The sequence below is a fragment of the Cebus imitator genome, unplaced genomic scaffold, assembly GCF_001604975.1.
Source record: "Cebus imitator isolate Cc_AM_T3 unplaced genomic scaffold, Cebus_imitator-1.0 Scaffold92, whole genome shotgun sequence".
NCBI lineage: Eukaryota > Metazoa > Chordata > Mammalia > Primates > Cebidae > Cebus > Cebus imitator.
The window spans coordinates 10,324,471-10,337,471 of NW_016107407.1; the positions used below are offsets into that span (position 1 = coordinate 10,324,471).

The 13,001-nt window shown below is 39.6% G+C and overlaps 1 protein-coding gene across 1 annotated transcript in view; it reads right to left on the minus strand.

Moving 5' to 3' along the window:
• GPR158 (G protein-coupled receptor 158) overlaps window positions 1-13,001 on the minus strand; it is a 403,189-nt gene that overhangs the window by 206,436 nt on the left and 183,752 nt on the right. The window contains exon 3 of the mRNA XM_017535520.2: window positions 2,749-2,851. Coding sequence (XP_017391009.1) covers window positions 2,749-2,851 — 103 coding nt within the window. The remainder of the gene's footprint in view (window positions 1-2,748; window positions 2,852-13,001) is intronic.

Below are 13,001 nucleotides of genomic sequence, written 5' to 3' on the forward strand. Positions count from 1 at the left end.
AGCTTGTAGGTCCAGTTAAAAAAAAAAAAAAAAAAAAAACACTGGCTTTTAAAATAAGGAAGAAAGTAGGAGTGTGCAAATTAAATAAAGATAAGTTGTTAAAGGTTAACCAGTTTCTCCTGGTGGTGTTATAAGCAAATGGCATAGTCATTCTCTGATTCTACAATATTTAGATGTTTTATTTCAGTCACACAGTGGGAGCTGAGAACAAATGTGGGTAAACCAGATACAAAATACCTTCACAGAACATAAGCTAAAACCTTTTCCCTTAATCCTTCAGTGTTGAATCATATGTTATGTCTGGACCATAAAAGTGAAAAATGCCAAAGCAGCTCCAGTGTCGCCGTGGTTCGGTACACACACACACACCAAAAAGCATAATCATCCTTAAAATATATTACCAGGATTGCTATTGCATATTTGTGATTGCTGAATTATAAATGATCAAATTTTAGGGGCTTATGATATCTGTTTATTATTTCCCTGTTTTTAATGAATAGAAGTCTTGGCACAGTGTAACTGAGTTCTCTGCTTAGGGCCTCACCAGGCTGAAATCAAGGTTTTGACTAGGCTGCATTCTCATGTGGAGCTCACGGTCCTCTTCTGAGAGTATTCAGGTTGTTGGAAGAATTTACTTCCTGCAATTGTAGTACTGGAAGTCCTTATTTTCTCGTGAGCTATTTGTTGGGTTTGCTCTCAGTTCTTACAGGTTACTCTCAAGCCCCAACCACATGGCTTTCTCCAAACAAGGTAGCTCACATCTCCAAAGCCAGTAAAGATTCTCTTTCTTCTTCCAGTCTGCTATGATGGAGTCTTAGATAAAACAATGTAATCACAAAAGTAACTACATTCTCACTCTCACATGGTGATATATAACAGAATGTAAGTCAGGGAGTGACTATCCCACCAAATTCATAGATCACACCCACACTTAAGAGGATGTGGAAGCAAAACCTGGGAGGCCACCTTAGAATTCTGCCTATAACTCACTCAGAACAAGGACCAAACTCTGAAATACGTGACGGAGGAGACAGCAAAATGTTACTCACCTCCAGAACCTACAAGTTAAATGTAAAGAGTCTCAAGACCAAGAATAGTGCCTTCTAAGAGAGAGAAAAAGAACTATATATACATCTATAAATGTGTACCAAAATTCCCAGCAGGAGAGTCAGGTCTCAATCTCAATGAACCCTTTGAACTATCCATCAGAGAAATCCAAATTCCTATACAGATAAATTAAAGGCCTGACAAAGATTTATGGGTAATTATTTAAAAGAGACTTCTACTCTAGTTTTAGCAACCCCCAAGCCCTAACTTTCCATGAAACCACCTCTGTTACCACTACAGTCATTTTTTTAAAAAATATATATATATATTTTTATTGTGTTTTAGGTTTGGGGGTACATGTGAAGAACACAGTCTTTCTTATGACATGTTATATCCAGTAGCTATAAGGTGATGTGGCAGCAGTTCATTCTCCAGAGATAGAATTATACTCCATACTCGAATTGTAACACTGACATTTTCTGGAGTAGGAATAAAATAACCAGATGACCCCAAATTTCAATTCTGGAATAGAAGCCTTGTATATTCACTTCTGTTCGAATGTGTATGGATCTGTAAATATCACGGGACATTCTCTCTTTTGGTTGGGGTACATTATATGTTGAAGTGATGGGAGAGTCACTCCCATGATTACACTCTGTCATTCAAGACTCTGTCTTAGCAGGCTAGGGAGATTCTCCTGGTAGCCATTAAAAAAGGAATCAGCCATGTTGTGAGAGGGTGACATAGACAGGCCTTGAGGCAATGTTTAGGAGCTAAGAGTGATCCTAGGCTGACATACAGCCAGAAAATAAGGGCCTCAGGCCTACGACTGCAAGGAACTGAATTCTTCTAACAATCCTAAAGAGCTTTGAAAAGGACCCTGAGCCTCTGAGAAGATCACATCCAAGTGACACCTTTATTTTTTGAAACTATAAATTTTCACATCTAATATTTTATTATTAAATTTATAACGACATGGATTTGGTCATGATTGTTTATAGAGGTAGATAATGCAAATAACAACAAGTGGACTTGTGTTTTTTGAAGATGATCTCTGCATCTTACATTATTATTATAGAGACAAGGTCTCACTATGTTGTCCAGGTTGGTTTTGAACTCCTGAGCTCAAGTGATATTCCTACCTCAGCCTCACAAATTACTGAGATTACAAGCATGAGCCACCATAACAAGCCAACATCTTGATTTTAGAGTGGTGAGACCCTGAGCATAGGATGCAGATAATCCAGGACTACAAACCTAAACAATGGAAACTGTGTGATAATGAATCTGTGCTGCTTTAAGCTGCTCACTGTATGGCAACGTTTAATGCAGCATTTAAAACATATAAACAAATTGATAAATAAAATAAACTGATAAAATTAGTTTTAGAAACTTTCTGTAGCAGCATCTTTCAATAACTAAATCCCCACTGGTCTCACCACATAGCTACAATATTTTCAGGCTTTTACAATGTATTGAAAACTAATACATAGCTAAGAATATTTTAGGTATATTTTAGTGGGGTTCCAGAGCATCGTAGATGACAAACTAAAACTAAAACTCCTGAAAGGATGAAAGAATGCCAAGCCAATGGTTATTCAACCATATAACCCTAACAAGAATAAAAAAAAAATCTTCATAATGAATAATGGTATATATAATGTATATACACATATATGCATAGAAACAAAGGGCACTTACTCTGAAAGTTGTTCACTGGTAAGACTCCAGGATGATAGAATCCTGCTTTGCAAATGCACTCATAGGCTCCAAGAACGAATCCTAGGCCTTTAATTGGCATACACTATGAAGAAGAAAAGACAGCAACATAGTTGATCATGGCTTATCTCATGATACAAAGGCTCGCAGATATCCATCATTGCAAATGGTAACAGAAAACTAACACATTTTCCATAAATCAAATATTTCTTTTTTGAACTTTTTAGTTTTGTTTTGCCAACAAATTTTTTTTAGAAGTAGTAAATTAAGTTTCCTTTCTAAATACATGCCATTACAACTGCAATTGCCACACATCTTTAACTCAATCTGTTGACACAGGAAGTAATTACTAGACATAGTTTTTCCTTTTAATGCCACACATACCATCTTACTGCTTTAAGAAATAGTTCCAAAGCCTATAAGAATATTTCGAAAGGGATTCCACACTAAATGCTTCTATCACAGCAGAGATAGGTAGGTTGGTAGGTAGGCAGACAGGTAGGTAAACAGATATATAAAATTTAAGATGTGAAAATTGCTTTTATGAATTGAATACTCATCAAATTTTGTCCTGGAATCAATCAAAATAACACAAATTGATAAAATCATAAAACAAGTAAATTTAAAAATGCAAATTTAGAAGACAAAAATAAAGATGAATTAATCATCCCAGGGCTGTTTACCTAAAAATCTGTTTAATAGATAACGGTTTAACATATACATATGAAGAAGAAAAACAGCTTTCAAAATATGTCACAATTATTAACAATAGACATGTCCCCAAAATTTAATTTTGACTTCTTTCAAGGATATAACCTAGCAAGCAAAAGATAGAACTTTAATCAACGAAACCAGCTTAACATACTTCATTTTTGTTACATTTAATTACATAGTAAGGAATAACTTCTTCTAAACTACAAAAACTACATCAGTAAAACTGGAGTATTTCAATAATCTAATCAACACTGAAATTTATTTTACGATATTGCTCTACCATGATTCCAACCCACTGTCACGATAATCTATTAGAGGAATTTAGAATCTAGTGAATTAAAAAATTATAAATGTCCCTCTTTTCAGAGGCCCCTGAGATAAAATTTTAAATAATTTAAATAATTCCATAATCTAAGCTTAAATGACTAGCATTAGGATCAATATTACATATCACAAAAACTCCAGCAATTAGAGAAGTATGTAAGATTTAAAAAAAAAAAAAAAGCTAATACAGGTTCTAAAGTCAGAGATGTGGCAAGAAATCTCTGAAAAAGAGCTTTCTAAAGGACCTTCTTGAATATTTTTATTTCATTAAAACCCCATTCTTTCCCATCCAACACACACATATCCAATTATATGTTGCAACTGAAAACACATTTCCTAACCCAGAGCAAAATAAAACAGCAAAAGAATACCAGTCAATTCAACTGAGTTCACAAGTATTTATGAAATAACCACAGAATGCCTAGAGAATTCTACAGAACCTAATCAAAATAACATGTACTGTTTATAAAGCTCCAATTATAGAATAGGTTAAATCATATTTCTAAACTATGTTTAAAAAAGTAATTATAACATTTATTTAGCAGAAGCACTAGTATTATGGAATGAGCATATTAGTTGTGATTAATCAGAAAAAGTATATTTGAAATCTGACTTTATTACTTCCCAACCATGGGGATTTGGGCTGTTCTCTTAACCTCTCTGAGGCTATTATCTTTAATTAATAAGAATAACTATTCCACCACATGCAGACATAGCCTGAAAAAGGCAGAGTAACCGTGATGGCCTAATGGGTTAAATACAGGGTTTAAGAGGAAGAGAAAAATCAAGGATGACTCCAGGGTTTTTGGCCTGAGCAAACTTAAGTATGGAGCTGACATTCAACTGATCGAGAAAGGCTGTAGATTTAGGGAAAAGATCAGTAGTTTGGTTTTGGAAAGGTTCGATGTGAAGTGATTATTCAAAATTTAGATCTAGATCTCAAATAGGCAGTTTGATAAACTTGTACGGAGTTTAGAAGAGATGTCTTGGCTGTATAATTTGTGAATCATTTGCATGAAGATCGTAGATAAATCCGTGAGATAAGACTAAATCACTAAGCAGTGCCTGCAGGCAGTGAGGAAAATAGATCCAAAAATATGAGAGTAATCTGGCTGCAACATCTGTCACCTCATTGATGGCCAGGATTGATTCAGCTAATCTGGATGACTTGGCAAGTGTCTTTTTCCTGCCTCACTACTTCCATGTGTGTCCTTTCTGAAGCTACTTGCTAGGTTGAAGAAGATGACCTTCCCAAATAGAGAATCATTCTTCACTGAAGGGTACACAAGCAGCTGTGTTCCCCTGCTAGAACCTCTAAATATGCTGTCAAGGATATAGGTCCAAGTGGTAAGACTTCAGAAGTAAAAGGCAGAAAGAAAGGATCAAAGGGTCCTATGAAGAGCAATTCAGTGGAGTGTCATTACTTTCTTTATGACACTGCAATACTATAAATACAGCATGTAAAGTTTGTTGTAAGTTACACTTATTAAATATTCACCCAGCAATGATTTGTAAAGTAAACTAAGGTAAATCAGGTAAAGTAAGTCTTAGATACTAAGACTACATTAGAATTGTTGAAATATTTTACCTTGCTGAAATTCAGAGGTTAATGCTATTCATTAGAACATAGAGCATCACTGATTTCATGACAGTATGACTCAGCACTGCAAGAGTGACTCAGTTGAGAATTTCAAATTCTTAGGGAAGATCTGAAAGTTTATTGGAATAAAAGCATCTCTTTGCTATAAAGTAACTCTACAGCCAACAGAATAAAATGAATGATTAAAAAACTGAATTGATTAGATTTGGTGCATATTGCCAAATAAATATTCCTTGAACTTGAAAAAAAAAAAGCCTAATTTTATTACATAAAACACAGAAACATGAATTATTAGCTACCTCAAACTTGTTGTTCTATTAATAAATAATGTTACGATCTCAAAGGAAATAAAACCGTCAATTATAATCAATAAAAGCATATCATTTGTGCCGTACTTACTCCACCTCCAAGACAGCAGGGCCTGCACGGAACCAAATGTGCTACTGCTTTCATACTTTTGCCTTGAAGTATAAACGTGGCCTTAGCTTATTTTTTTAATGAAGGATTGTAAGTTTTCAAAAAACTCGCAAGGCATATTTTCTTGCTCTACCCACCACGATTCCCTTGCTACTTCATCCCTGTTACCTCCAAAACAAAATCATGCATTTTTAAGATTAGGAAATTGGTTTACTTTAACCTAGTTTTAAAACAAAAACACCCTATAAAAAGAGTGACACTCAATTGATGTTTACCCCATTTGGACTGAGGGGCTGCTTTTTTAAGCCGCACTTCTTTCTCCTCCATGAGGGTAGCTATTCCATGAGTAGCCTTTGATAAAAATTGATAAAAATATAAAAATTAAGAGTTATTGTTATGGGAGACTTGGGGCATTGTTTTGCCACCCAGAAACCTCTATGGCCAGTGGCACCTGTCTCTGAGTTTTGCTCTGACCTGCTAGTCACATTATGCCCACTCGGTCTGGAAGGCTGTCCTCAGCTTCTGCTACTGGCCTGGATCCCATGCCTGCCAAGGGCAAGCCAGGTGCGGAGCAATGAGGGGTGTGTGAGTAAGCGTGGGGTCCAGACAATGTACAGCAAGGCACACCAGCTGCAGAAGAAAGGGCAGCTCTAGGCACTGGCAAGGGCACCTGCTCTCTGCAAGGCTGCAGCTGGACCAGGTATACCATAAGCAGCTTTGATGGCTGTACTAGTCCATTCTCATGCTGTTATAAGAACATACCTGAGACTGGGTAATTTATAAAGGAAAGAGTCTTAATTGACTCACATTTCTACATGGCTGGGGAGACCTTTACAATAATGGTAGAAGGCAAAGAGGAGCAAAGGCATGTCTCACAGAATGGCAGGCAGGAGAGTGTGTGCAAGGGAGCTGCCCTTTATAAAACTATCAGGTCTCATGAGACTTATTCACTGTCAATTCACTCTCAAGATAACAGCATGAGAAAAACCCACTCCCATGATTCAATTACCTCTTACCAGGTCCCTCCCATGACATATGGGGATTATAGTAGCTACAATTCAAGTTGAGATTTGGGTGGGGCACAGCCAAACCATATCATTCTACCCCCAGCCCTTCCCAAACCTCATGTCCTCACATTTCAAAACAAATCATGCCTTCTCAATAGTTCCCCAAAGTCTTAACCCATTTCAGCATTAACTCAAAAGTCAACGGTCCAAAGTCTAATCTAGGACAAGGCAAGTCCCCTCCACCTATAAACCTCTAAGATCAAAAACAAGTCAGTTACTTCCTGGATACAATGGGGGTTACAGGCATTGGGTAAACACACTCATTCCAAATGAGAGAAGTTGTCCAAGAAAAAGGGGCAACAGGCCCCAGGAAAGTCTGAAATCCAGCAGAGCAGTCAAATCTTAAAGCTCCAAAATGATCTCCTTTGACTCCATGTCTCACATCTAGGTCACAAGGATGCAAGAGGCAGGTTCCCATGATATTGGGCAGCTCTGCTCCTGTGGCTTTTCAGGGTACAGTCCCCTGCCTGGCTGCTTTCATGAGCCAGTGCTAAGTGTCTGTGGCTTTTCCAGGCACACAGTGCTAGCTGTTGGTGGATCTATCCTTCTGGGATCTGGAGGATGGTGGCCCTCTTTTCACAGCTCCACTAGACAGTGACCCACTGGGGACTCTGTGTCAGGGCTTCCACCATACATTTTCCTTCTCCACTGCCCTATTAGAGGTTCTTCATGAGGGACCCGCTCCTGCAGCATACCTCTGCCTGGACATCCAGGTGTTTCTATGCTTCCACTGAAATCTAGGCAGAGGTTCCCAAATCTCAATTCTTGAATTCTATGCACCTGCAGGCCCAATACCACATGGAATCCACCAAGGTTTAGGGCTTACACCCTCTGAAACAATGGTCTGAGCTGTACATTGGCCCCTTTTAGCCACAGCTGAGATATGGGACACCAAGTCCCAAGGCTGCACAAAGCAGGGGAGCCCTGAAGCCAGCCCACAAAACCAGTTTCTCCTCCTGGGCCTCCAGGCCTGTGATAGGAGGGACTGCCATGAAGACAGCTGACAGGCTCTGGAGACATTTTCCTCATTGTGTTGGTGATTAACATTTGTTACTCCTTGTTACTTATGCAAATTTCTGCAGCCAGCTTGTAACTCTCCTCAGTAAATGGGATTTTCTTTTCTATCGCATTGCCAGGCTGCAAATTTTTCAAAATCTTATGCTCTGCTTCTCTTTTTAAACATTAAGTTCTAATTACAAATCCTATCTTTGTGAATGAATAAAACTGAATGCTTTTAAAAGCACCCAAGGCACATCTTCAACACGTTGCTGCTTAGAATTTCTTCTGCTAGATACCCTAAATCATATTTCTCAAGTCCAAAGTTCCATAGATCTCCAGAGCAGGGGCAAAATACCACCACTTTGTTAAAACACAGTAAGAATCACCTTTGCTTCAGTTCTCAACAAGTTCCTCATCTCTCTCTGGGACACCTCAGACTGGACTTCATTGTCCCTATCACTAACAGCATTTTGGTCAAAACCATTCAACAAGTCTCTAGGAAGCTCCACACTTTCCCACAGCCTCCTGTCTTCTTCTAAGCCCTCTATTCTGTTCCAACCTCTGCCTGTCACCCAGTTCCAAAGTAACTTCCACACTTTTGGTATCTTAATAGCAGTACCCCACTCTACCTGTACCAATTTACTGTATTAGTCTGTTCTCATGCTGCTATAAGGACATACCTGAGATTGGGTAACTTATAAAGGAAAGAGATCTAAAAGAATCACAGTTCCACATGGATGGGGAGGTCTCGAAATCATGGTGGAAGGCAAAGGAGGAGGAAAGTCATGTCTTACATGGTGGCAGGCAAGAGAGCGTGTGAAATGGAATTTCTCTTTATAAAACCACCAAATCTTGTGAGACTTACTATCATGAGAATAGCATGGAAAAATCCTGCCCCCATGATTCAATTACATCCCACCAGATCCCTCCCACAACACATGGGGATTATGAGAGCTGTAATTCAAGATGAGATTTGGGTGGTGACACAGCCAAACCATATCAGTGGCTAACACCAAGGATTGTGGTGTGGCTCCCAGAAGCTTGGAGATGCTAGGAACCACAGAGACCTAAAAACGGTTTCACAGCCCTGGCTAAGGGAACTTCCATGTCTGAGCTCCCCAAAGGGCCACAGCTCTTCTTTCCTTCTCTCATCTTTCCTTCTTGTCACCCACAACATGGCAGGCAAGGGGCATGTTTCAGCCTTGTTTGTGTTACAGCTCTTTTAGCCCCACTATTCAGCAGGTCCTGAGTTCTTGTACTGTCTCCAGGAAGAATGAGGTACACAGACAAGCGGAGGGTGAGCAAGATAAAGAGGAGATTTATTGAGCAATAGAACAGCTCAGAGGAGACCTGCAGTGGGCAACTCTTCTCTGTAACCAGAGTGTTCCCATGAGTGTTCAGCTCTCAGCAGAGAGAGTAGCTCCTCTCTTCAAGGCAGGTCATCCCGATAAGTATCCAGCTCTCAGCAGAGAGGGTAATTCCTCTCTGCAACTGGGTTCCCATCATCTCCTCAGCTCTCAGCAAAGAGAAGATCCTGGAGTGAGCAGCTCCTCTCTGTAGCTGGTTGTCCCATCATCTCCTTGAGTCTGGCTGAGTCCAGGTCTTTTTTGGGTCACAAAGAGGAGGAAGTACATGTCCATTGGTCCATGGGCAGCCATGGGCGGCCATGGGCAGGTCTGGAAAAGGCACCACAAGTTACCACTCCAGTCCACAGGACTAGGAGCCCAGATCCCAGGCTTCAGGCTCTCCCTGGTCTGAAGGTGGGCTTCACTAGTGACCCTTCTCCCTTCTTCCCAGGAGCCTGTCTGAAACCTACCACCATTCATGGTGCCCAGGCTCTTTGTGCCAATGGGTCCCTACAGGACAGTGCCAAGCTGCCCTCAGCACCCACTGAGCCTCCCTCCCATGTTCACTGGTGCCCAAAGTCCAGAGGGGGCCAAGGTGGCAAGGGGCTGGCCTGTCCGCACTGCCCAGAGCATGTACACACCCTTTCAGGTTGCAACAGCACCTGGGCTCAGCCTCAACTATGCTCCACGATTGGAGTGGGCACTGAACGCAAGGAGAGCCCAGTCAACAGGAGCAGATACCTCCAAGCCTGTGTGGGCAAGGGAGGGGGTCTTCCCAGGCCCCCAAAGAGTACCAAATGCCTGGGTCCAAAGCTACAACTTGGGCAGCTGCAGCCACACATGGAAGGGCGGGGCTCTTGCCTGCTGCAGCTCCCACTGGCTCTGGTCCCAGCTCCCCTCTGCCTGTCCTCTATGCCTGAACAAGCCACTTCCCTACCAGCAGGCGACCTGGCCCAACCCCACTGCCACATGAGATGCAAGTGGTGCAGTGGACCTGGCCAACTCCACACAAATGACTATAAAGTTCCTGAGGCTGGCTCCATGAGTCCTGGCTGCACCTCTGGCCAGGTGCTTATGGACCCCTGGGACGTGGCAGGAAGCAAGATTGAGGCTGCAGGAGAGGCTCTGGGCCAGGGAACAGGTTCTGCCTGGCCACACAAGGGTGGGGATGACTCAACTGACTGCCTCAGGGATGCAGGGCACAGAGGACCCACTGCTGCTCCTGCAGCCACTACTGCTGGCACTGCTTGCACCTCCCTGCTGCAGCTGGCATAATGACAGCAGCTGCTCTGGATGACCCACCACTGCCATCATTATAATACCCCTGTGAATGAGGAAGCTGCTCACAATATTGGAAGCATTCTTTGATCAACATTAACAAGCCACCAGCAGAGATTTACAAAAGATAGCTCTTAAGAACTCACGATCAAATCCAGGTTCCTAGGAGTAGACCAGATCCAACTGCATAAGATATGGTGGTCAAGAGTTTAGAATGAAGAGGATAAATTCCTAGAAACATACATACTATCAAGATTGAATCATGAATAATAATTTTAAAAGAGCAGATATATAACCAGTAAGGAGGTCAAAATCAGTAATCAAAAAGCTTCCCCAAAAAAATGTGCCCATAACCAGATGTCTTCACTGGAGAATTCTACTAAACATGTATAAAGGAATTAACAACAGTCTTTCTCAAATGCTTGCAAAAAATTGAATAGAAAAGAACACTTCCTAACTCATTTTATGAAGTGTACTTATACCAAAGCCAGACAAGTATACTGTTGGAAAAGCAAAAAGTACACAAATATTTTTTATAAATATTGATGCAAAAATCCCCAACAACATATTCAGAAACCAAATTCAACAGTACATTAAAAAGGATTAAACACCATGAACAAGTGGGATTCATTCCTAGAATGCAAGTATGGTTCAACATACAGAAATCAGTGTAGTACACCACATCAACAGAGTGAAGGACAAAACCAAGCGATCATCTCAAGTGATGTAGAGAAAGTATCTGACACAATTCAACACTCTTTCATGATAAAAACACCCAATAAACAAGAAATAGAAGGAAATTACCTCAACATATTAAAGATGATATATGAAAAGCCACAGATAACATCATACTCAATAATAAAAAAACTGACAACTTTTCCTTTAAGCTCAGGTACAAAGTGAGAAAGCCTTCTCCCTCCACTTTCACTCAACATAGTACTACAAGTCCTTGCCAGGACAATTAGCCAAGAAAACAACTAAAGGGCATCCAAAAAGGAAATTAAAAAGTAAAGTTATCTTTGTTCACAGATGACAAGATCTTATATGTAGAAAACCCTCAAATTCCACACATTAAAAAAACTACTAGAACAAATAAACGTATCCAGCAAACTTGCAGGATAAAAAATCAACATGCCAAAATTGGTTGTTTCTATAGACTAACAATGATTAATTCAAATGTAAATTTAGAAACAATCTCATTTACAGTAATATCAAAAAGTATAAAATGGTAATATCAAAAAGAATACAATAATTGGTATTAAATTAACCAAGTAGGTGAAAGAGGTATACACTGAAAACTATAAAACATTGCTGACAGAAATGTTAAAAGATATATATATATAGGTGACATCCACTGTTCATTGCAACACTAAACTGAAAGACTTATTATTGTTAAAATATCCAGAGTATTCAAAGCAATCTACAGATTCAATATAATCCATATCAAAATCCCCATGACATTTTTTGCAGAAGTAGACAAAAATCCCTAAACTTATATGGAATCCCAAAGAACCCAAACTGTCAAAACAACCTTGAAAAAGAACAAAGTTGGAGGCATCACACTTTCTGATTTCAAAACACATCACATAGCTATAGTAATCAAAACAGTGTGGTACTGTCATACAGGCAGACATACAGACCAATGGAATAGACAGCCCAGTAATAAACCCTCATATATAGTGTTCAAATTACCTTCAACAACTCAGCGAGGACAGAATATTCTCTCCAACAGGTGGTATTTGGAAAATGGAGTATGTATACGTTAAAGAATAAAGTCAGATCTTTACCTAACACCACATACAAAACTTAATCAAAATGATTTAAGACCTAAACATAACACCTAAAACTATAACACTCTAGAAGAAAAACCTTATGACACTAGATTTGGGAATGGTTTCTTGGACATGACACCAAGTCCACAACCAACAAAACCAAAAATAGACAAATGGGACTACGTCAAATTTAAAAACTTATTTGCAGCAAAGAATGCAATACAATCAACAGAGTGAAAAGTCAGCCTACAGAATGAGACAAAACATTTGCAAACCATGTATCTGAGAAAGGGCTAATATCCAGAACACATAAAGCACTCCTACAACTCAATGACACAGAAAAATAAATAATCTGATTTTAAATGGGCAAATTTCTGCAAAGAAAATATACAAATGGCCAATAAGCAAATGAAAAGATGTTCAACATCACTAAATACTAGAGAAATGCAAATTAAAACCACAATGAGACATCATCGTATTCCATTAGGATGGCCACTATCAAAAAATAATAGTAATAAATGTTTCTGACAATGTGGGAAAAAATGCAAGCCTTGTGCACTGCCAGTAGAAATATGAAATGGAGTAGCCACTATGGAAAACAGCACAAGGCTTCCTCAAAAAATCAAAAATATAAGGCCGGGCGCGGTGGCTCAAGCCTGTAATCCCAGCACTTTGGGAGGCTGAGGCGGGTGGATCACGAGGTCAAGAGATCAAGACC